Genomic DNA, 24,300 nt, shown 5'->3' on the forward strand with positions numbered 1-24,300 from the left:
CTGGGACTGGGAGTGGGGACACACACAGGGGAGGGGGCAGGGGTGACCCTCAGCACCCCATTTCCTTGGCTCTTGTTCTCACCTGGTCCCAGCTGAGTCACACACAGCCCTGCCCCAGCTTTCACCACAGCCCCAAAAGCCACAGTGCTGAGGGAGGGACAGCACGTCCCAGTCCTGTGGAGGGTGTGGTACAGGGGTTGGTCACACACTGGCCTTCCCCAGGAACAAAATGGAAGCAGCTCTGCCCCTCATCCTCCTTCCTGGCCTTGGCTCTCTGCAGGCACTGGAGGGACTGAGGGCCCTTTTTCCTCCCTCTCTCAAAGCCTGCTGATGTCAGCACTGGGCTCAGCAGCTTTATTGTGGGGAGACAGCACCATGCTCTCACGTGGCCTCTGCCATTTCCTAAGAAACCAGCTTGAAAATTAAAAAGAAAAAAAAAAAGAATAATAAAAGAACAATTAAAAAATAAAAAGGAAAAAAAATAACAAGGAAAGCAACAAGGAGGGAGAGCAGAGGACTAGAGCCTGACAGTAACCAAGGGGCACCACCACCACACTGCACACACAGGGACAGATTACAGGGGAGCACTAAGGTTTAAAGCAAGGAGGAATGGTCCTGTCCCCACCATGCCTCTACTGCCATGGCAAAGTGTCAATCCCTCTGCCAATCCCACACAGGGAGGCCAGCCCTGCACCAGCAGTGGAAAAACACAGTGGGAATGAAGTTTCTCCTTGTAGTGAATAAAAACCAGGGGATGCCTTCTGTGAGACAGCTCCTGGCCAAAGCAAAGTCCTTCTTCAGTGACCCCAAAGCCCTACCTGGCTTGCAAACTTAAAAAAACCCAACACAAACAAACCCAACACAACAAACTTTAAAAAACCCAACACAAACAAGAAAAATAAAGCAATGACAAGCTCTCTTCACTACGTCGTTTTAATTGCATCAACACCCAGAAATCCACATGCCAAGAGCCACCCAGACAAGAGGCATCCTTCCATGGTGGGTCTTACTTTCACACTCCTTTCATTCAAAAAAAAAAATAAAAGAAAAAAAGAAAAAAAAAAAGAAAAAAAAAAGGAAAAAAATATATAATTATAATTGCACTGGTTGACATACAAGCACAGTCTCTTCCCTTTTCACACACTGGTAGGTTCTGCTGGAACAGGAGGGTGAAGCCCCAGTGTGGCCACAGCAGCTCCCCAGGAAATGAAGAGTTGTACAAAACAGTATGAAGATTTTCTTACAAACTGCAGTGTTTACTGGTTCGGTTTTTTGGATTTTTTTTTTTTTATGTTTTCTTGTAAGTTTCAAAACTAGGTTTTGGGTCACTAATGGCTTGTCTTTTATCTACAGTAAATTTAGCATAAATTTTTATTTTTAGGAATGTGTAAGGCATTTTGGTAAGTTAACTGTAAGGTCCAGGGTGAAGACTCATCAAACTGAAGTCCCTTCCTTTGAACTGTCCTCTTGCCCCTGGAGAGCAAAAAAAGAAGTGGGTTACTCAGCTGGCCTCACCCTTAATCTCATGGCAGCTCAAGGCCCAAAGCATTTCACAGATGGGCCAGGTCCTTGACCAGCATCTCCTGTGGTCTCAGCCTTTCCCAAAAGCCACCCAAAAATGGTTTCTGGCAGCAAGGACCACCTTGCCTCCACTCTTAAAGCCCTGCCTGCTGCACACTGCCCCAGGGCCTCCACCAGCACCAAGGGGAGGGACATGGCCACCACCAGTACCATTTCCTGAAGCTGTTCTTTCAACTTCTTCACCATTTCTCTCTCTTTGGCCAGTTGGTCCTGGGAAACCTTCAGTAGCTCCTGGAGTTTGGTTGCTGCCTGGCCCAGGTCCTTTGTTAATTTTTTCTCTTTTTCAAGTCTTCCCTACATGGCAGTCAAAAGAAGGCACCTGCCTGAGCCTCCCTTTGCCACCTGGTGACCTTTTCCCCTTCAAAACACCTCAGGCCACCTCAGATCTGCATCAAGCTGTCTCAGTGACCACAGGCCAGAGGAACACCCAGTTCCCACCTCAGCAGGGAGAACAGACAGACAGACAGAGCTCTCTGTGGCTCCCTGGAGATGCTGTGGGCCAGGACTGGACGGTTTCCCAGTGTGTGAGAAGCCCAGCCTGTGAGTGTTTGCACCACACTGATGTCACCTGCAGGGATGAGTGGCCCTGCTGTCCTTCAGCCACCCTGGAGCTCTCAGCCCTCTCCTGCAGGGTGACCATGGGATGGGCCTCACTCCCCAAAGCTCAGAAATGATCAATCATGCCCATAGTCTTGCTCACATGTGACTTCTGCTGTGGTGGCACAGCCAACCCACCTTGAGATGCTGAGCCTCCTCCTTGTCTGAAGCTGCTGCGTGTTCAGCCAGCCTCAGCTTCTCCAGCTCTGCTTGCAAGCTGCGTGCCAAGCTCTGGGCCTGCAAAGGGACACACTCAGTGAGCACAGATGCCAACAGTGGCAGCATCTCCCACACAACCAGCTCCAGCCACCCTGAGTGCCCACTGGGTGTGCCCTGCTGGGTGCTGCAGACACACAAAGCATTGCTTCCAGCAGGGAGATGGCATTTCTCACTTGGAGCAGCAAGAAACCCAGCTCAAGACCCTAACCCTCCAAGGAAAAAGCTGGCACAAGACATGGGGGGGTTGGGAGAGCTGAATTTGAGGGGCCAGTGATGCCACATGGCTTTAGCACAGCTGCTGTAAGAAGTCCTTCAGACGTGGGAGGGAACGTCTCACAGGGATGGCTGAGGTGTGGACAGTGATGGGGAAAAGCCTTCAGATTAATTCTTCAAATTAATTCTTGGGCTTCATTAGCAGCCAAGAATGCAGGAAGGCTCTGCACACCCTGGTATCCTCTCACCCACACCCACCTCCTCCAGCTCCCGTGCCAGCTTTTGCCGCAGCGTTTGCTCCTTCTCCGCCAGCGTTTCGTTCTGCTCCAGCTGGGTTTTCAACTGTGTTGAGGAGAGGGGAAAACACCCAGAAACAGCATTTTAAAAAAGATTCAAGAAATGAGCTAGCAGGGACATCACCAAGAGAGCTGGGCTGGACGGAGGAAATAAAACCTGAAGTTCTCCCCACAGCTCCAAAGGGCAATAGGTAAGAGCATCCCCCCTCTGCAGCAAGATTTGCTGATGGCAAGCCTGGGGCGTGGCTTAGCACTGCCCAGTTTTGCTTGCTCCTCAGGCAGCAGCAGCTGGGATGTGGGATGAGAGGCATCCCATAGAGAAAATGTGCCTGGCAGGCCCCCATGCCTGGGAGAGGGCTCCACAGTTAACAGGATTAGAGGAGAAAGACAGAGCCCTGCCACTGGGGAGAGGTGTCAGCCTGGAAGGGAACAGCTGCTGCTGATGCCCTCAGCCCAGCCGCAGCAGGAGTTATGGAGCCTCTGTAACCCTAATCCTCCCTGGCAGGGAAGGGATCCCGGCACAGCTCTGTCAGGGCAGTGTCCCCTTCCTCTGAGGAGACTCTGAACCCCACAGGGCACTGTCACCATCCCCCAAAGCTTGCCAGAGGGCTCCCAAGGGGAACAGCCTGCTGAAAGCCAACTGCTATGGGAAAGGACACATGGTTAATGCATTCTCAGCATCCAGAGGGTCAGAGCCTGCCCAGGAGTGGCCTCAGCACCCTAACCTCGAGGGGTGCAGCCTCACTGGGCTCACATGGTAACCCCACCACTCCTCCCTCCTGTACATGGCTCCTCGCCTCACTCAGCTGCTGCCTGACCTGAGGGATGAGCAGCAAGCCTGGCTCAGTGACACATCCCTGTGCCACAGCCTTCCCACCAGCCTGCAGATAAAGCCTGACAGATTTTTGGCTTTCACACCAGCTGGAATGCTTGGGAAACCACCTCAGTTTCTGCCAGAGCAGGACAGTGGCATCTGAGCTGGGCAGCTGCAGGCTCAACAGCTCCCAGGGGTGCAGAGCAAATGATGATGGATGGATGGATGGATGGATGGATGGATGGATGGATGGATGGATGGATGGATGGATCCCCAAACCCCTGCCCCAGGGTGGTGTTTTGGTGACAAGTGTCCAGTGGTGGGCCAGCTGGGTTTTTCTGCTACACACCAGCTTGAGCAAGCCTTGCTGCTCTCCCTCCCCACCCCATCACAGGAGGAAAGACAAGCAAATAAAAATCTCCTCCTGGCTCCCAGCAATCCCCTCTGAATGCGTGGTGCCCAGCAGCACCAGGTTTGCCAAGGCTGTGCCTCCCTGCCCTCCCACAGCCCACAGCAAGGGTGCTGGCCCCACAGCTGCTTTGCAGGCCAGCCCCAAGGACCCAGCAGGGCATTCCCAGGGTCCCTCCTTACCAGAGCCAGCTCCTTGCTCTGCTTCTGTGTTTCAGTCTTTGCTGCCTCCAGCTGCTCCTGGGACTCTGACAAGAGCAGCCTCAACTGCCAAAGAAAGGAAAAAAAAACCCAACTCCTTTTATGCACTTGGTTTAGGAACTCTTTGGCCCAAGGAAGCTTTTTTATGATGCAACATCTTCCCAAAGAGGTCTTGGTGTCATCACATGCTGATGTGCCTGCTCAAGCAAATACAGCCATGGGACAGGTCTGTCTCACCTGAGCCACAGAAACCACACAGCACCTCCACAGAGATCTGTCCTGTGTCCCTGACCCATCCCCTTGCCCATGATTCTTGGCTTTAGAGTCTACAACCCAAACTGGAGCAACCATCTCCATTTGTTTTCCTCTTTCTCTGCAAAGCTGCAGATCCCTGGGGCACTTCCCAGATGCCCAGGGCATTCCTCAAATCATGCATGGGTGGGGAGTGAGGGTTAGATAAAGCTGAAGAAGGCAGCAGCCTCCACACTTACAGCTTCAACTTCTTTTGTGTAGTTCTGGCGCTCGGAGCTGGCTGTCTCCAAGTGATTTTCCAGTTGTGTTTCCAGAAGAGAGGTGTATTCCTTTAGCTGCATGGAAAGAGAGAGGAAAGCAGGAGGGGGGTGATTCTGTGAGCTCCAACACATCCCAAACATGCTGTGGGCTAAAGGCAAGTCAGGAGATGGGGCCTGACTCAACCCATGCAGAGACCTCCCCTCCACAAAAACCCTCACCTGATCTGTGCTCTGCAGATCTGCTTTCAACTTCTCCACCACACCTTCCAGGGATTTCAGCTGCAGGTGTGACTGAAGCAGAAAGGGTCAGAGAAGGACACTGAGCACCTCTGGCTCAATCAGAAACTGGCTGCTGTTTGATTCCCACCCCTCCCACTTCATCCTGTATCCATCCAAGGGGAGCTCCATGGAAGAGCTTTCCTTCCCAGTCTAACACACACAGGCCATAAATGGTGCAGCTGTTGCCTGCAGCATTTCAGATGGCTGCAGTCATGTTTCAACACCCAAGAACCATCATGAGACCCAGCACAAGCTTCCTGCTGAAAGCACTTTTTGGTCTGGAAGCAGCAATTTTCCAATGAGGTGGCATGGGCTTCGTTATTAAGAGAGGCCAAGCTGCCAGAAAAAGCACTTAAACCCAGGCTGGTTTTTGAAGAGGACTCTGCAGAAGTGCTTGGAAAGGAGGAATTCCCCTCCTCTCCACAGAGAGGCAGGATTGCTCTGGGAGCTGCCCCAGCACCAGCCGTTCTTCCCATCAGGAACAGCAGCAGCAGCCACGTCACCCTGTGCAATCCCAGAGCAGCCTCAGCAGTGCTGGCCCTGCAGGAGCCAGCAGTGGGCTGAGAAACCAAACATCTCTTGCACAACAGCCTCCCCCAGCTCCCTGCAGCCCCAGCTAACTCCAAAACCCCACGTGATGCATGGGGAGCAGCCAGACCATGGAAAACAGCTCAGTCTCAGTTCTGCATTCAGGAGGGAAGATTTGGCATGAGGTGGGCTTTTTCTCAGCTGGCTTGTTGACAGGAGGGGCAAATTTGGGGAGAAAAGAAAGTTCCTGTGTCTCAGTGTTCACAGCTGACAGAACACTGAGGGCCACCAACCAATTTATAGCCCCTTCTCCTGGAACTCCAGCTCCAGGAGCACTAAACCCAGCTGTGTCAGCAGCACACACCTTTTGGAGCTCCTCTTCAGAGGCTGTGAGCTTTGCCTTCCACACCTGCTCCTCTTCCTCCACGCTCTTCTGCAGGTTTCGCAGCATCCCCTCCTGTGGGCAGAGCCTCAGCTGAGCCCAAAGCTCCTGCAGCCCCAGCAGGCTGGGCAGGGTAAGGGATGGAAGCCTCAAAAGCCTCTCCAAGGATTTGGGCCAAACAACAGGGGACAGAATTAGAATCAGGTGAGGCTGCGGGGCTCCTAATCCCTATTCTGGCTCAACCAGCTCATCAGAGCCTTTGCTGTGTCTTATTCCATCACAACCAGCAAGGTTTCCAACAGAATCAGGCTGAAGAAGAGCTCTAGAAATTCACCTTTATCCTGTTTCTCTGTCTCACAGACAAATACTGCACCCCAAAGCAGCTCCCCCACCACACCAAGGGATGCCCACCCTGAGCTCATGGGCAGCCTGGGCTGACAGGAGACCTCTCCAGAGGGGTTTCCAGTGGGAAGCCAACACAGTGCAAAAGGGCAGGAACTTACAGTCTCTGCGAGGATCGTTCTGTACTGCTCACACTCTGCCTGTAAAGTGCTCTGCGCTTCCTCTGCCTCTTTTAATTTAAGAGCTGAATCCTAAAAGGAGAGGGAAAGGAAGGAGAGAGAGATGAAAAGAAGAAACATGTGACCCTCCAGCACACCCTCAGCCCTCCACTTTCCAGCCATCACTTACTGGAGGCTCTGTTGTGACAATCCGCTGCTTTAGCACACCCACGGTCTTCTCCTTAAACTCCTGTAGCCACATGTCATAGTCCTGAGTTCGGAAAAAAAGAGAACAAGAGAGAAGGAGGATGCTTGGACCTCTCTCCTTGCCATGAGGAGAGGCTCTGGGGAGGGCTGGGGAAGGCTGTCCCACCTGCTGTGAGGACACAGTGACCCCTGGGAGGGCGGAGAGCAGCGTCTGCTTGGTTCGCGTCTGGAGCGCGTCCAGCTGTTGGGCCAGCTCTTCCTGAAACAGGGACAAACTGCAATGGATGGAGCTCCTGGGCACCTGCTGGCCAGGCTGACAACACTGCTCCTGCTCTTCTGTGCCTACAGGGCTGGGAAACCAGCCAGCACAGAAAACTGCTGGTGCTGGGAACTACTAAAGCACCACTTCCAGTTCAACCATATCCTGGTTCCCCCAACCATGACCAGTACCAGGGATGCACAAGAAAAATTTTGGAGAAGCTTGCAGAAGCGTTGGATCAGCACTCTTCCTAAGCAGGCAGGCAACCCACGGCAGGCCTCCCTGGTGGCTTGGGAAGCTGAATGCTTCCAACACCAGGGAATGCCTGGCTCACCTTTGCTTTGGTAGCAGCAAGCAGCTTTTCCTCACACGCCTTCTCCACCGTGGTCAGCGCTTCCATTGCCTTCCAGTTCTTTTCCCGAAGGTCCTGTGGACACACCACACACACAGAGGGCAATGAGCCACACAAAGCTGCTTGCTGGCACTGCAGGGGATTTATTTCAAAGCCACTGCTGAGGGAACTGGGTTTGGTCAGGAGTCTGTCCATAAGCATTCCTTTCCCCCCAGTCTTTCCAGTGGCTCCACACAGCCCCTTGCTCTGGCAGTGCCCTGGGTGGGACAGGAGCTCCAGAAGCAAGCTCAGGATGCCTGCAAGGGACACAGGCCAAGAGCAGGGATGCAAAGTGGCCTCCACACAAGTGACACCCCCTTGCAGTAGAGGGATAAGGAGCAGAGGAGCAGGAAGGTGTGAAGGAACCTGCTCAGAGATTGCCTTGGCCCTACCAGGGTAGGATCTCTCAGGCTTACCAGGTCCTAAACCTTCCAAGAGAACAAGGGACAGACGTGTCACCTCAGGCAGCCCACCAGGGGCATTCCTGCTCTCTGGCAGATGAGGCAATTCCTCCAGGGCTTTGTGGGGCTGGAAGAGCCTCTGGCCACACCCTGGAGCCACCAGTAGGTGACCCGATGGGCTGTCTGTCTGTCACTCACGATGGGCTGTCTGTCTGTCACTCACTCACGTTGTTTTTCACCTTCTGTTGCTCCACTGTCTCCCGCAGCTGTGTGGCTTCCCTTTCCAAGGCTGAGAGCTGGTTTGTCTTCTCCTGGAGTCTGCAAGGGCAGGATGCAGGAGTGAGCCTGAGCAGTCACCCCCCTCACGGGCAGCAAGCTCCCGAGATGGAGACACAGCCCTTCCTATCCTGGTCTGCTCTGGCATCTACACACAGCAGGAGGAAGAGGGAGCAGGACTAAAAACCACAGCCAGGGCAATACTGGACTGGGATCTGGTTTTCTAGCCCCTTACCAGCAATAAAATGCAATCACTTAACTGGCTGGGGAAGAAGCAACCTGGTGCAAAGGCCAGGAATTCTGGCCTGCACCACTGGGGCTGCTTCTATCTATCCATGGCTCATTAGGCTGCAAGAGCCCACAGCTCTGCATTTTGAAACTAACATCCCACAGTCTTGAGAAACCCTAAATCAGGGCTGCCAACCAGACAGCAGAAAGCTGCAGGTTCCCTCCACACCCTCAGATTCTCCATCTGCCCTGAAGGGACCCTCAGTGAGAGCAAACCAAGGTTCAGGTTCTTGAGAAGAACTACACACATCTCCTGGGGTCTCAGGACAACTCAAGAGCTGCCTTTTTAGAGGGATGCTGGATGCTTGCTGGCAATGGGGGCACCTGAGAAATCTTCCCCCCTTGCAGAGACTTCTTGGAGGTGCCCAGCACATGGACAAGGAATAACAGGCAGGACTCAGGACATGGGAAACTCCAGTTAAATGCCAGGAAACCTTTCTGTGCTGGGGGGTGGGGGAAGAGGTTATCCAACACTGGAGCAGGAACCCAGAGTGGTGGTGAATCTCCATCCCTGGAGATACCTGGGAACATCTTTAAAAACCTTCCTCTGGTTGGCCCAGCCTTGAGCAGGGACCTGCACCAGACATCCCACACCCAGCCCCAACACCAGCAGAACCTCCTGCTCTGTAGGAGTGGTCAGGCTCCATGTGCCTGCCAGCAATTCAGTCCTGCTTCAGAATGGACTGGCTGTTACATGGGGCCAGCACCAGAACTAATTAATATTTTAATTGAAAATAAAGCCCCAAGCCTGCCTGGAAGGCAGGAAGCCCTCAGCCACAGGCTCAGTGCTCAAGGAAGCCTGGGACACATGGACAGCAAGTTGGAGGTGCCACTGCAAGATGTGCACCTGGACCCACCTGGACTGCAGCTGCTTCATTTCTGCTTCATTGGCTGCCTGGAAGAGAGAAAGCACTTTGATGACCTGCCCCAGGCATGTGACACAGGTCAGCCCTTTCTGTGGCATCCCAGAGCAAAGACAACTCAGGGATTGTGTAAGCAGTGTCACCCACTCCCGTCCTCCCCCCACAATTAAACAAACACACAACCTGCAGGTCTCTGTCTTTCTCTGCCTCCCGCATCTGGCCTGCCTCCAGCAGAGCTTCAATGGACTTGATCCTCTCCAGAAGCTTTGCATTCTCTGAGCTGGCATCCTGCAGCTTCCCTTTCACACTGTCCAACTCCAGCAGCTTACTTTTAACCTCTGCCTCGGAGCTCAGCAGCTTGGCCTGCAGCTCTGTTGGAGGGAAGGGTGACAAACACAGTAGGGCAGGTGCAAACAAACCTGGACACTCCCCACCCTGCTCTGCCCATGCAGGATCTTAGCCAAAGAAGCCTTCCTTGGCCAAGGATGCTTTGAGGAGGCACAGAAAGGGCAGGTAGGGATGCAGGCCAGCACAGGAGAGGGATAGAGCCACAGACCAGCCCATGTCTCGCTCACACCAACACCAGGCAGCCTAACTCATCCTTGGATCCATTTGTCCTGCCCTAAGTGGTTCCTCCAAGCTCTCAAAGTCTCCAGTCCACCCCACGTGGATCCCAGTTCCTCACCAGCAATGCTCTGCTGCTGCCCTTTGGTCTTTTCTGCATCTGCCAAGAGGCTCTTGTAGCTGCTCTGGGTTTTGCGGAGCTCGTCGCTGACCTCATCCAGCCTCTTCTGCAGCATCACCTCTGCCTCCCGTTGGTAAGCCTGCAGGGCAGGAAGAGAAGGTTTCCTGGAGTGGGACAGACACCCCAGCCAGTTTGAAGCAAAGCTCCATGTGTCACATAATCTTATTTTTAAGCTGTGTTTTGGGGGATTAAAGTCACCCTCCCACCACGCTCCCCCTGCGCACGGAGTGCCCCGCGTCGCGCTCACATTTTATCCCGTGCCAGCCCTCACACTGGGAAGCAGACAATACCCAAATGTGTCAGTCCTGGGCCAATTCCATGGCCAACCTCTCCTCTGGAGAGCTCTGAAAAAGCTCCCAGAGCCCCGGTTCAAACTGCCCCAGCCCAGCAGGGAGAGGTGCTGGCACGGGGCTTTGCAGAGCACAGACACCCAACCGCGCTTCCACAGGAGGAGGAACTGGCTGTGCAATTTCAGCCAGGGAATACTTTTATTTTCCATCATGGAAAGCAGCTAGGAAGAGGCTGGCAAGGGCAGGAGTTTAGAGGGGGAAGGCAAAGGGGGAGAAGGATGAGTTGCAGCTTTACAGGTAAAAGTGGCACTCTTGTAGAGGAAGAAAAATTGCTCTGCATGGAGGAGACAGGAAAAGGTAAACCAGGCCTGTCTGTCCAAGGGATGCTTTCAGCACCACCAGGAAAGCAGAGCTGCTCTGATTTTTGAGGTTTGACTCAATATCCTCAGCTCAGAGCTCCAGGTGTTACTGTGGAACACATTCTCCCCAGCACCTTAAGCACATCCCTGACTTTAGAGTCAGCTAGTGTGATTTATTTAATTAGCATTAAGGTGTGCAGCGAGCTGACAGCTCTGGAGTTCTCCCAAAAGTATGTCTAAGAGCTCCTGCTTTGAGCAGAGAGGCAGCCACTGCCTTCACACCAGCTGTGAGCTCACATCACCCTCCTTGCTCCTCACCTGCCAAAGCAGCAGGAGCCAAATGCAGCCCACCAAAATGAGAGCCACATCCTCAGGAACACAAAAAATTAAGAGCAAGGATACGGAAGGCCCCTAGCTCTAGGAACTCCTGTATAAAACTACTTTGGCATGTGCAGATAAAGGTCTCTTCCACCTCTCTTGCCCCTTCTTGAAGAGGCCAGAGCAATTCAGAGACATCCCTCACCCTGTGCTCCCAGCACACAGCTTAGCAACATCCCAGCAGGAGCACTGTCAGCATCCCAAGAAGATGCTCCTCCCTGTGTGAGTACAGCCTGCCTGCCAGCTACACACCTCTGTGTGCTCAGAGCTGTGCTTGGGAGATGTCCTTTCAACACCCCTAAAACCCCCAAACCCAGCCACTCCCTGCTGACCAAAAAAGCCACAAGCTCCATCTCCTCCACCAGGAAGAAAGAGCAACAAGCTTAAAACCATCTGAGTTTGAGAGAGAGAGCACCTGCAGAAGAATGGGCTCAAGCAGGGCATGCTGTGGTGATGCTACACAAGGGGCACAGGGAATGTGACAAGCTAATGGGGTGGAGAGCAATCAAGAAACCTGCCAGGCAGCTTCCTTCCCAGCCATGGACATTTCTGTCCCTCCTAGCCCTTTCCATGGCCAAGTGCAAGGATCCATTCAGCCACCCAGCCCTGCAAGGGGACAGGGTGTGCCAGTGCCTGCCTGACCTGCAGCTGCTCGATTCGCTTCTCCGAGGCCGTCGCTTTGATCTCCCAGCTCTTCCTCTGCTGCTCCTCTTGCTGCAGCACCTCTGACTTCTCAGACAGCTCTTTCATCAGCTTGCTGCACTCCTGCCTCAACTTGGCCAGCTCAGCATTCTGCCTGCAGCAACAGAAGCAGGGTTATTTCAGCCCACAGGCCAGCCAAGCCTCCCTGGGGTTGGTCAGGGGAAACACCTCCTCCTGTGGGCCTGATACAGGACTTGAAATGGTGAAAACTTTGGTTGCCTGTTTCTAGGACACTCCTGGTCCTTCAGGGAGGGGGTGGAAAGAGCCAACAAATGACTTTTTAAAAGCCCTGTTTCAGTCACAGGAGACATTCCTTTCTTATGAAGTAGAGGACACAGATCTGTGTTCCCAGACACAAGAGGAAGCACTACAGCTGGAGTCCACTCTGTAATTATTTGCCTGCTGTTAATCACCAGTCATTTCAGACTGCCTATAAAAAGGAGTGTGAAATTCTTCTACCTAGCTCCTTTTTGTTCTGTTCTCTGTAGCATCACTCCCATCAATGAGCTGGCAGCATTTCTTCTCAAGTTTGAGTGTATGAGTCCCCTATGGGGGGAAAAACATCACAGTGCCTTCTGATGCCCTCTCCCCCATCCACTACCTGTTGGATCTGGCATCAGCCCAGGTGACCATAAAGGAGAGAGGGATTCCCTGCCCTTTCACTTGGGAAGAACACCTTTGTTTCTCCTGGTGCAGCCCCAAAAGCCATTTGGCAAAGTTCTTCCTCCCTCATTCCCTCCTCCACCTCCAGCTAGTTGGGGTGTCTGCAGAAGCACCTTTGGGAAAGGGGTGGTCAAGCCAAGGTCTGCCAGAGGGCAGCCCCAGGCTCTGCCCCTCCTCCCAGCCTTACTTGCTTTCCATCTGGCTGGTGGCCTGGTTGAGGGCATCCCTGAGGATGGAGTTCTCCTGCTGCAGGCGAGCCAGCTGCGTGTTGGGGCCGTTCTCCAGCTGCTCCTGCAGGGTCCGGATCTAGAGGAGCCCAACAGGGGTTAATGCCACCAGCAGCCCTTCTGCTGCCCCTGCCAAAGCCCAGGAGATGAGCAGGAGGGACTGGCAATGCAGGGGAGTGAGTGCTGATGCTGACAGCCCTCAGGGGTGTGACATCCCATGAAGTTGCTTCAACGTGCCTCTTCACCAAAGAGGTTTGGAGGGGGCTTAAAGGGATTGGGGGGGTATTTAGGGAGTGTGGGGGGTACTAAGTGGCTCTTAGAGGGGTGTGGGGGGATCTGAAGTGGTTTGGGACGGGATCTGGGGGAGTTTAAGGGGTGTGTAGGGGGGCCTTAAAGGGGTTTTGGGGGGAAATTCAGCACAGTGGCCCAGGAGCACCACGGGGTCTCGCCCCCTCGCCCGGCTCAGCCTTCTCCAGAATGTCACCCAGGTGCCACCAGGAGCCACCTGGCAGAGGAAGGAGGCAGGTGCAGGGCTCACTCTGGGGCTCACCTTGCCCTGCAGCTGCTGGGTCTCGCTGACATGGTCCTGGTAGCTGGCCTGCATCCGTGCCTGCACGGCCACGATCTCGCGCTCGCGGTTCAGCAGCTGCTCCTTCAGCCTGCCCTCCACGGCCCCCGCCTTGGCCCGCTCAGCTGCCAGCTCCTTCCAGAAAGGAGGCTCCCAGTTAGTCCTCAGAACACAGGGCTCCCCATTTGAAGAGGATGTGGCCTCCTAGCTCAGCACACTACAAAGTTTAGCCCTCTTGTCGCTGCCCCCATGCCCAGGTACATTTAGCACTTACATTTCCTCCTGCATTTTGTTTTGGACTCTGTGGCCACTGGATGCCACTGTTGTTCCATGTTGGGCCAGCTAAGAGAAAGGAGTAAGACAGCCTGGAATTTTATTTTCCTCCCCCAGGATAAATAACATCACACAACGTTTGGGGCAAAGAAGAAAAATTAAGCAGATGGACTTGACAGCCACAAGCTCAGGGTGGCAGGGATCTGCTCTGCCTTCAACACCCAAAAACAGCTGGGGGCAGGGGGCTGAGTCAGGGAAGGGCACGGTAAATAGGAACAGGTTCCTTACAAAGGCACCATCTCAGCTCAGGGGAGCTGAAATGAGGGAGGATTTGCTTTTTTCCCTGAAGGAGAAGAAAGCTGCAATCTCTCACAGAAAGGGTTTTCCCTGCTTCTCCCATGGCTTCCCATGGGCACTATCCTGCGGTTCTTTGGGCTGGCACCTCCCCAAACTGGAACAGCCCCAACAGAGGAGGGCAGGGGGGGATCTCCTCTGCTTTTTGGGAAGAAAACAGCCAACAGGTGAAGGGTGCAAAGAGCCCCATGAGGGGGCTGAGATGGGAGCAGAGGCACATGGAGAGCCACCATGAGCAGAGGCCACAGCGGGGATGGCAGGAGGGGCACGCAGGCCTTACCTTGCTCAGCTCCCGCAGTTTGTTCCTGGCAGCAGCTGCATCCTCCTGCTCAGCAGAGAGCTGCTTCTCCTTCTCCTCCAGCTGCCGTTTCAGGACAGCCACAGGGTCACCCTTCTGCGTGGCCTGCCAGCATGGGGTGCACATCAGTGGGGACCAACACCTCCAGAGCCATCCCCTCCACCCCACACGCACAGGGCACATCCTGCCCTCTGCTCCAGGGGAAAATTCAGCTCCCTTCCCCAGACACCCTCAGCCTGTCTGAAAATGAGGTGCCATCTCCCCCCTTGCATTTCCTGAGGCTCAGCAGAGCCCTACCGTGTGCCAGGTGTCCTGGATGATCCCTGCTTTCTCCGTCAGGATCTCGATGAGCTGCTGGGCCTCCCCCTCACTGAACACCATGCTGCTGACTGTGGACACCAGAGTCTTGTAGGGCAGGTACAGGGCCCCATCCGAATCTGTGGGTGCTGGGGAGGAGAGAGGAGGGATTGGGACTTCTGGGGACAACAGCAGAAATATTGTATCATCTCAGCAGGCTTCAAGCCCACAGCTGCCATCTCAAACCATCATCCAAACAGATTTCCAGAGTCACATTTGGTACCTCTGAGTGAGAACAGTGAGAAAATGCTGGAGATGACACCACACATGTGCTCCTTGAGTCAGCTGTCACCTCTGCCTGGCTCAACAGCTGGTGCCAGCACCTGCCATCACCCTCTACCAAACTGAGAGACTCTCAACAGGAGCTGGGAGTGCTTTGCCAGTGCCAGGGGGCTCAGACATGTCAGGCATCAGAAGCTGACCACACCAAAATACAATTTTGCTGAAGAATGTCACTCCATGCATCCTTCACACTGGTGCCAGTGACAGCAAGGTCATCTCCCACCTTCCACCAGCCAAGTTTGTTCCAGCTCTTTGCTAAGGGAGCAACATGACTCCAACCCTTCCCCTGCTAACCTGGGAAAGCCAGGGAGCATCAGGGACCATGGTGCTGTTGTAGGACCTCAGTGCACATGGTCACAATACACAGAGGCTGTGGTTTAGGGGGTCCTGCACGTATCTGTGGCCCTGTGGGCTCTTTTTCCTAGAAAACCACAAGAAGGAAAAGCAGTTTGGAGTCCAGTAGCTCCAGAGCCCCTGAAGTCATTAACACCAGAGTCTCCTGAATACAAAGCTTGGGATGCCCCAAGCAGCAAGGTTTAAAGAAGGAGGAGGAGGTGCTGCAGGTGTTGGAGCAGAGATTCTCCTCTAGAGAACAGATCCCATGCTGGACAAGGTTCCTCCCAAAGGACCATGGAAGGCCCCACACTGGAGCAGGGCAAAGGTGTGAGGAGGAAAGAGCTTGCAGAGGGAGGCTGAAATAAACTGACCACAGTCCCCACCCTCCTGCACCACTCAGGGATGGGAGGTAGAGCAGTCAGGAGGGAAGGAGTGAAGTTGAGCCAGGCAATAAGCACAGGAGGTGGGGGGGAAGGCATTGTTTTCACTTCTAAAAAAAAATCTCTGTTTCTCATCCATTTTTATGAGGAATAAATTAGTTTTCCCCAAGTTGAGTCTGTCTGGCCAGTGACAGTAACTGCTGTGTGATCTCTGGTAGATCCATCTGGAACAGCAGTGCCAAGCTCGGGCAGCAGCCGTGTCTGTGTCCCCAGCCACAGCCACTTCCCAGCAGCACCAACCCCTTATGCCACCAGGGCTGAGGCTTGGCTCATATTTTACTCATGCTGGCAAGGGCAGGGCTGCAGGACAGCACATGGCATCCCCTGGCTCAGCCCTGGGGCTTGCAGGGACACACCAAGCGGAATTCCGCCCCTCTCCACGTGGAGTCGCAGGAGAAAAACACCCCAAGCCACTCCTGTCAGGTTTGCCAGCTGTTTCAGGGCTGAGGATGTGTCCTTGAGCACTCTGAACACCCATTTTTATCTGCCACAGAATCATTTGTTCCTTTGCATTTGATGAGGAGAGATCACAGCTGCTGAAAACACCTTGGTCAAACTGCAGTTGGCTTCGTGGCACAAATCCTAGCAAGAGCTTTCCTTGGCAAAATCCCACAGGAGCAGCCAAGACATCACTCTTCACTTTCAGGACATGCAGGACTGGCACTTCATACCCAAGGGAATATAAATGTGGAGGCACAAAACCCTCCCAAGTTAACAAATGCCAAAAGGTCATCTCCCAGCCACATTTAGGAATTTAGGGCTTGGATTTGTGTATTTTTCACATGGGTGCACACAACAAACCAGTCACCTCCAGCTCCCCCAAGACCACCACCCCTGCAATACCCTCCAGGAGCAGCTTCTCCAGTCATTCCAAGCCCCATCACCGTGTGGAGATGGTCTTTAGTAAAATCCTTCCCTCAGAAGAGCAGATTCAAGGGGTTTAACCCATCTTTGAAATCCTCTTCCAAAATGTGGGTGTGGAAACTGCCAGGCTGCACAGCAGGTTTGGATGTGCTGCAGAAGGGCAGCAAGAAGGGATGTCTTTTAGTTTGGTGGGTTGTTTGGGTTTTTTTTGGTAAAGAAAGAAATCTATGCACACCACATGACATCTTTGAGAACACCTGAGAGATTTCTGCCATGTGTCCACATGGGAACCCTTGCACAGGTCTGAAAGCACTCATGTTTTTAGTGCCTGTAATTATCACTTAAGCAAAAATATATCCCAAACTGTTCCCACTGGTACAATGAGAGGCAAGAATCCAGCAACAGAGCTGATCTTCCCCTCCCTACACCTTTTTATACTCTGCAGAGCTCAGGACCACCTGATCTTTTCCATCTCTTGAGTCAAGGCACAACTTATGATGGGTAAGTTTTCCCTTCCCTGTGACAGACCCAAAGTCTCTTCCCTCTAATTACTCTACAATCAATCCCCTGCAGTCTGAAACTCCATCAATCTTCTCTGCTTGAGGAATCCTTCACCTGCACCAAAAGAGGAGGACATGCTAGCAGTGACCAAGTGTGGCAGAGCTCCTCTGTGCTTTAACAGTCAGGGTTCTATGGGGACAACACCTCACCCTGGCTTTCCACCCAGATGTGCAGCACCCTGGCAGCTGTCCCTCTCCCAGGACAGGGACATGCCCCTCTCATTCACTCCCACAACACAAATTCCAGAGGAACCTGTAACTCTCCAACACCCCTGTGCTGGACCAGAGGGATACAGGCAGAGGAATTTGGCCTCACCTGGCTCACTCTTCTTCTTGGATGCAGCCTTCTTCTTGGCAGGTGCATCGTGCTTCTGGTCCTCCTGGGCTGGGAGAGCCTCGCTCTTCTTGACAGTGACAGAGCTGATGACAGGAGCACTCTGCTGGGTGCCAACTGGGGGCACTGCCACCACAGGCACCTCCTTGGGGGCCACCTCCCGCACAGGAGAACTTTTGGGGACGCTGACAGGGGGTGGAGCGAGCACCGGGCTAGGAGCAGGCTCCACCTTTGCCACCTTCTTCTCCTTCTTCCTCTTCTCCTTAGGTGATGGGACGGGTTTCTCCTTTTCCTGGGGGACAACTGCCACTGCTGCAATGGGAGTCTCAGCTGCCACAGGCTCAGGCACCACAGCAGGCTCAGGAAGCACCTCCTTGGGAGGGTCTGTCACTTCCTGAGTAAGCTGCTGCTCTGGGATCTTCCCATTCGGTTTCTCTTCCTTTTTCTTCGCTTTTCCCTTTTTCTCAACCAGTTTCTCTTTCTTCTTTTTCTCTAATTTCTGCTGCTGGCTCTTCTCCAGCTCCTTGCGTTGCTTGGCCAAGGCCTCCTCGTAAGATGTCTCCTTCATGGAGAAGGTGGACACCAGGAAGATCCCGATGGCTGAGATCACCATGAAGCCTCCAAAGACCACAACACCCAGCGTCTGAGGGTCGTACACGTCCATCCTGCCTCACTCCTCTGTGCCTGCAAGACACCAGGACAGCAGTTAGGGGCAGCAGGGGAGGGAAGAAATGCAATGGCTTTTCTGAGGAGGATCCTCACACGGGCATCTGTGCCTTCCACTGGGAAGAGGAACACTCCAGGTTCACGTGGCTCAGCCTGACCTGCCTGCACACCCCTGAGTTTGTGCTCCTCTGCTACACTGCCCATGCACAGGGGTCCAGTTGCACCTCAGTGACTAAATTTCATCTCCAGAAGAAGCAGAGAAAAGGAAATAAAAGCAGGGAGACAGCCACAAGCCTCATTCTATGTCTAGTGGTGTGGTTTTGTATGACCCTAAGCCATATCTGCAGCAGTAAGAGAGCCCACTCTCAGACTGCTGGGAGCAGGTTGGCCAAAATCTGGGCTTTCCCTAGAGCACCTGCCCCCAGATGCATATCCAGGTGTCATCTCTGGGATAAAATATCCATCCCCCTGGGAGGAGAAAGGTTTGCAGCAGCCCTGCCCTTTTGCTGCTGAGCAGCAGCAGAGCCCACACTGCCTGCTCTGAGCTCTGGCCAGCAGGGTTCAGCCACACCTGGGGAAAGATGCTGCTATCTCCACTCCTCTTAATGGCTACTTGAACCTGTCCTGGTTTCAAATCCAACTTTTGCTGGCCCATCCATGTGTTTCATCCACCAGGGCATCACTTCCACGTGGCTCTGAGGTGGTTCCCAGTCCCCCAGATGCTGCTGTCAGGCAGGTAATGTGGGAAGGGACATTTTCCAGGAATTGCCATGGCTGTGGTTCCTCAACACTGTTACTCAAAACAGAACAAGCAAAATGCAGGAAGTCCTCAGCCACCAGGAGCTCTTATCCCCACGATTAACTGGTGACATTATCAAATTTCCTCTTTAAGGGGGTGTGGGTCAGGGAGGGAGGAAGGGAGGGACGGGCTGGAAGGGGAGGAGGCAAAAATAAGACTAAAACTAAGGAGATGAGCATCTTTTCAAAGCTCAGTGCTTGCAGGGAGACACCTCAGAGTCTTTCCTTTCTAAGTGCTGGAGCAGCAAACTTGAATCTGCAGCTCAAGGTGGGGACAGTGAAGTGACAGCTCCAGCACCCAAGCAGGGGGTGCAGGGCTGGGAGGAGCTGCAATCTCCCACTGGAGACACCCAATCTGCCTGGGAAAAGGATGTTCTAAGCAGCTCTCCCTGCCCACCTCTCTGAGGTAAAGCAGCAGAGAGAGAAGCTGGCAGGCAGGAGGGCTCTCCATGCCAGCTGGAACCAGGCAGCCCTGTCAGGGCCAATTTTCTACCCCAGGGCACTGCTGGAGATCCCAGCTGACACTGCAGGCATCCCTCAGTACTATTTCACAGCCACCCTGGCCATTTGGCACTTGAATGGCCTCAGCCCACTCTATCCCAGCACATCTGGTGCCAAGCCATTGCCTCCTGGCTGGGGAGCACTGCTCTGGGATGTCCCAACCAGGACAGACAGGCAATTCCTAACCCACAGTGTGAAAAGCACTGGAATTCCTCTCCCTGTCAGTAAATAAAAAGCAGGGCTGGAGAACACAAACCCCCAATCTTGTGCTGGGTTTAGGGCTATACCAAAGCACCCAGGAGCTGTTTTAGGGCCAGGACAAGGTGACCTACATTCCTCACCCAGCAACCCCAATATATTTGTAAAAATAAGCCCTTCCTGACCTCACAGCACCACAGTTTCAAATCTACATAAAAATCCACTGCTCCATCTTGGGGCAAGGGCACCCCCAAGTGCTGACAAACACATTCCAACCCCACCAGCTGGTACTGCCACCCTCCAAAGCAGCCTGATGGAGCCCACAGGGGATGGGAATGGGGTAAGAAATCCTAATCTCCACTAGGGAGGATGGATGAGAGGACAGGGGTGGTGAGGTGGGTGAGACGGCAATGCTGGATGTGACATCATGGCACCAGAGCTGTGTGCCTGCCCATCCTCACCCCACAGGACTGTCCCCCAAGCCCTTCCAGAGCCCCATACCCTCTGTCCCTGGCAGAGAGCCTCACCCAGCTCCATGGCCTGCAGTAAAAGCTGCCTGTACCTTGCCTCCTGCTTTAAAGCCAGGCTGAGATAAGGATGTAAATGAGCACTAAAGTCCTTCCTATCGAAACAAAAGCACCCCAGCAACCCCCTCCAGACCAAAAGCAATACAGAACAAAGCAGCTGAGAGCACCGAGGAGCTGTGGACCTGCACAAGAGCCCTGGCAGCTGCCAGAGCTCCTGAGAGCAGCCGAGATGCTCAGAGAGGCCATCCAAGCTCAAGAAGGGGAACCCCATGCTGCTCCTGAGGACAGATGTGCCAGCAGAAGATCCACAGGAAGGAGAGAGAGGTGCCAGCCAGGAAATGATCCCTGCCAGCAGCAAACCCTGGTGCTGTCCCAGTGCTCATGCCCTGAGGGAGGGGCGAGTTCCACCTGTAGGGTTCCTCCTGTGGCTGGGACTTGGCACGACCAGCTCAGCAATTCATTCAGGGAAGAGCCCATCCCTTGTTCAGGGAAGAGTCCATCTCTCCAAAGGGGCACAGAAAGGCTTAAATCAAGCCAGGCTGGCCTTGGCATCTGGGGGATAAGAAAAAGTCTTCCTGCAGGAACTTCCTGGTGCAGAGATGCCAGAAGCGTTTGTGCCACAGTGACAGCGGCCAGGAGAGAAGCTCTGCTTTGACATTTCCTCACCTTGCCACCTTTGCCCTTCCAAGGGCTGGAAGTTTGCTCCTGGATTTGCAGAGCAAGACACCATCCCCCTCTCAAGCACGTGCTCCCCTCCATGCTTCCCACCTGGACAAAGTCTTAGCCAGGACATGGCAAAATGGGGCACCAAAGGCAGTCTCACATGTTCAGCCTGACAGCCATGCTTTGGAGAGGCTCAAAGACTTCAAGATCCTCCCTCCTGTAGCTTCTGGTGTTCCATGGGGCATCACTCCTATGATGACATTTTTCCAGCTGCCTGGGAGAGAGCTGTGTGCCCAAGAAGTGAGGGGACACCAGCAGTCATCGGAGTCCATGCTCAAAAAATCAAGTTCACGTCCAACACTGAGCACATTTACTTCCATGACGGTTCTGGAGCATCCTCCACTCCTCTCCCACCCAAAACAGCAGAAATCATCTAATATCTCCATACACAAACTCCTTCCCCAAACCAGCTGATCCAGGTAAAGCCTTTCCCCACATCAAAACAGGAATAAGGTGAACAACTTCACCTGGTGTTCACTTGGCCTTCTCATGCAGAGGAGCTGGCTGAAATGCTGTGTTCTGACTCTTCCACTCCTGTGGCTTTTTCCTGTTATCCATTAAGCTTCCCAAAATCCCAGATAACAGCCCAAGGGACCTGACCTCCCTCACGTCCCTGCACATGCAGCCACCTCTGTTTGACCTGAGCCAAAGTCCAAACTCAGCCCTGCTGGTTTTTCAGCACTAAACAATTTCCAGGATGAACCAACCCACAGACATGTGACATGACAGCACCAGGGCCATGCTCAGTGTCTTGTGGTCACATTTGTCACTGACAGCTGTGTCAAAAACCAGGCTGGAACCGTGCCACCTGCTCAGCCTGTCCTCCCCTCTGTGACCATACATGAAATCCATGGGAATTCAGCATCTTTATGGCCCAGCCCCTCCACCCACCCTCATTTAAATCACCCAGGCCACACAACAGGTGGGCAGCAGCAATGGAAGAGTCAAGTTGTGCAGTAACTACAGAGATCTTATTTCTTCCCACAGCCAAAGGAAAACACATGTTATCTCCTCCTGGTGTCGACAGGTGCTGCAGACAGGAAAAGCTGCTCTTGGCAAGCAGGACACTGACCCCTGCACCCCAAGGCTTCCACTTTGCCATGGTGTGAAGGTGGCATCTCAGTTTAGAGCAAGGCAGCAGGGGTGATGAGGGGCCACAGGGAGAACTGGGTGCACACAGACAGGCTCTGCATAACCCACAGCAATGCCTGCCTGTGAAGCTCCTGCAGCATCCCTTCCTCTACATATCCCAGCAGCTAAATAAAAAAGGAGGGAAAGGGCAAGGACGAGGGAACTGGGAGGCCAGATCAGCAACAGCACTGCCAGCAGATAAAAAAACAATCACCAGATACCTCTCCTGGAGCTCTTCCCTCCACCCTGCTGCAATAGAGACAAAAATTAAAAACAAACAAGAAAAGCCTGCACGCCGTGAGCAGATCCTGCCCATGTTGCCTGTTTAAATACATTTTCTGTGTAAGTGACTGCGCACTTCCAGGCTCCCAGCAGCATGTGCTACTCCACACAGCAACTCCAGATCAGCCCATCATCAACAGTTATAGCTCGGCTTAATTGAACGTGTCTTAGTGCTCCATTAGCTCTGGCAGCAGCAGCCAGCTGGCTTGTGCTTGCCAGCAGCGCTGCCAGCTCCCTTCCTCAGCCCAGGAGTGAGAAAACAGGCAGAAAATACATGTGCATATAGGAGAAGAGTGTAACAGCACCACAACACAGCTGCAGCTCGACTAAACTGCAGCGGCCGTTAGAAATTCTCTCTCCCCTCCCTGGCCCGCAGAGGGATTTCACCGGCGGTCCTCATCATCCCGGGTAGCCTCGGCTCCGGGGCAGGGCTTCGACGGAGGTGCGAGCTGGCTCTGCTGGCGCGGACACTCCTCCGTGGCTCAGCCACGTGTGCAGCACACGCTCTTCCGCTGGAGCGCGGCCCGCCGGGGCGAGGAGAGGAGCGGAGCGGGGAAGGCTGCCCGTGTCCCGGCTGCAGGGAGCCCTCGGCGGCCGCGGGTCCCCGCCTGGGGGATCGATGCCTCTGTCTAATAAAAGCTCCGCGCTGCCGGGTGCCAGCAGAGTTGCCTCGGGGGGGGCTTAGTTAAGGAAAGAAAAGGGACAAGGGACAGCGGCCCGAGCGCCGGGACCTTCCTTCAGCGAGTTAATCAGATTAGCAATTGTCATCCGGCCGGCGCCGGGGCAGGACGGCGGCGCTGGGGCCGGGGGCAGCGCGGGGCCCGGACCTCGCCCTGCCCGCACACGCCGCCATTCCGCGCTCAGGGCCATTCATCCGCCCGGCCCCGCCGCACGGACCGGACCCCGCGCCGGGACCGCCGCCAACGCTGCCCGCTCCACACGGCTCGGCACCGGGGCCGCCGCCGCTGCCCGCGCCACACGGCTCCGCGCCGGGGCTGCCGCGCCTCGGAGCTCCCGCCCCGCTCCGAGCGCCGGGGCCGGGGTGTCCCGCAGGCAGCGCGGGGGGATCGCGGAAGCGCTGGCCGGGGAAGGGACCGGGGGAAGGAAGGGCTGCCCTGCCGCCGCCCCTACCCACCCGTGCCGGGTCGCGGTCCCTGCTCGCCGCCGCGGCCGTGTGGAGTCGTGGCACTTTCCGCCGCTGTCTCGCCGGGCTCGGCCGCCGCGTCCCGCCCCGCCCCGTGGCGTCCCGCCCGCCGCTCCGCGCCGCGCCGCGGGGCCCACTCAGCGCGGGGCCGGGCCGGGCCGGGCGGGGCGGCCGCGGGGCCCGCCCCTGGGGGAGAGACGCTGCCCCGCAGGCCTTCACGGTGCCTCCGCCGGCCCTCCGCTGGCCCTCACGGTGCCTCCGCGGTCCCGCCGCTCGGTACGGGCAGCGTTGGGGTCGGGGGAGCCCCGCGGAGCTTTGCCCCGGGCTGAGCCGCCGGGGATCGCTGTGCGCCGGCCGTGGCTGCCCGCCGGCCTTGCCCCGGGTGTCAGCCCCATCCCTGGGGCACGGCGGGGACAGCGTGGTGCGGGATCCTGGCAGCTCCCGGCCGGCGGTAGGGGGGCTGCTCTGTGCTCCTCAAAGGCTGGGTATGAGCACCAGGGAGCAGATGGGACCCGAAAGGTGCCCGGCCCCAGTGGGAGCCTTTTTCAGGGTTTGCAAATGTTGTGCGGTTAAACAGCGCTGGACTGGTCCGTCACCCTGCAGCTTGCAGGTTCAAGGATAGGGAGAAAGCCATGGCCACGATGGCCAGTGCCACGCAGGATGGCGGCTGTCCTCTTGGCACTTGCCTTCTGTGTGTCTCCTGGCCTCCCATGGCAAGATTTATGTGCCTGTTCACACCAGAGGGAGTTTTCTATCTGGAAGTGGGTCAGAAGGGACTCCACGTCAGAAGCAACTGCCAGGATGAACCATTGGAGAAGAGCCAGAGCATCTTCAGGAGATGCTGCGCCCTGCCAGCCTGTAATAAAAATATGAGAACCGTCTCAGCCCCATCTCCCCAGGAGCATGTGTCCAAAACCAACACCCTGACACCCAACTGAGCAGGAGGGTGAGGGCTGGCAAAAAGGCAGAGGTTTGCTGCCCGCTCTGTAACACACGGGTGACATTGGCTACACTTTTTACCCCGAAACAGACAAAAGGTTTGGTCTTGAGTGTGAATATGTCTCCCATGCCTCTATACCTTCAGC

General features: G+C 54.8%; 1 protein-coding gene across 5 annotated transcripts; it reads right to left on the reverse strand.

Moving 5' to 3' along the window:
- Nucleotides 1-915: 915 nt before the first annotated feature.
- RRBP1 (ribosome binding protein 1) lies at nt 916-23,318 on the reverse strand. 5 transcript variants are annotated; one of them, XM_059468506.1, is made up of 23 exons: nt 23,207-23,318; nt 17,228-17,929; nt 14,370-14,518; nt 14,055-14,177; nt 13,130-13,282; nt 12,540-12,658; nt 11,630-11,783; nt 9,901-10,039; nt 9,399-9,586; nt 9,210-9,247; nt 8,016-8,106; nt 7,331-7,423; nt 6,904-6,996; nt 6,721-6,801; nt 6,534-6,623; nt 6,013-6,105; nt 5,061-5,132; nt 4,821-4,916; nt 4,312-4,395; nt 2,869-2,952; nt 2,317-2,415; nt 1,732-1,875; nt 916-1,473 (listed from the first exon to the last, which is right to left on the reverse strand). In XM_059468506.1, exons 2-23 carry the CDS (start codon nt 17,907-17,909, stop codon nt 1,435-1,437), a joined length of 2,904 nt encoding a protein of 967 aa, XP_059324489.1. In that variant the 5' UTR covers nt 17,910-17,929; nt 23,207-23,318; the 3' UTR covers nt 916-1,434. The 5 variants fall into 5 exon arrangements, with proteins under 5 accessions (XP_059324489.1, XP_059324490.1, XP_059324492.1 ...); XM_059468507.1 differs by lacking the exon at nt 23,207-23,318 and adding an exon at nt 21,126-21,153; XM_059468509.1 differs by lacking the exon at nt 2,869-2,952.
- Nucleotides 23,319-24,300: the final 982 nt, after the last annotated feature.

Source organism: Ammospiza nelsoni, chromosome 3 (genome assembly GCF_027579445.1).
Source record: "Ammospiza nelsoni isolate bAmmNel1 chromosome 3, bAmmNel1.pri, whole genome shotgun sequence".
In the NCBI taxonomy this organism is placed as follows: Eukaryota; Metazoa; Chordata; class Aves; order Passeriformes; family Passerellidae; genus Ammospiza; species Ammospiza nelsoni.

Excerpts from the sequence above, each read along its gene's own strand:
- RRBP1 (XM_059468506.1), bottom strand. The coding sequence starts at position 17,909 with ATGGACGTGTACGACCCTCAGACGCTGGGTGTTGTGGTCTTTGGAGGC. Across the intron at positions 12,659-13,129 it reads CCCAGCAGCTGCAGGGCAAG|ATCCGGACCCTGCAGGAGCA; the intron begins GTGAGCCCCAGA and ends GGGCTCCTCTAG. Across the intron at positions 4,917-5,060 it reads ATCTGCAGAGCACAGATCAG|CTAAAGGAATACACCTCTCT; the intron begins GTGAGGGTTTTT and ends CTTTCCATGCAG.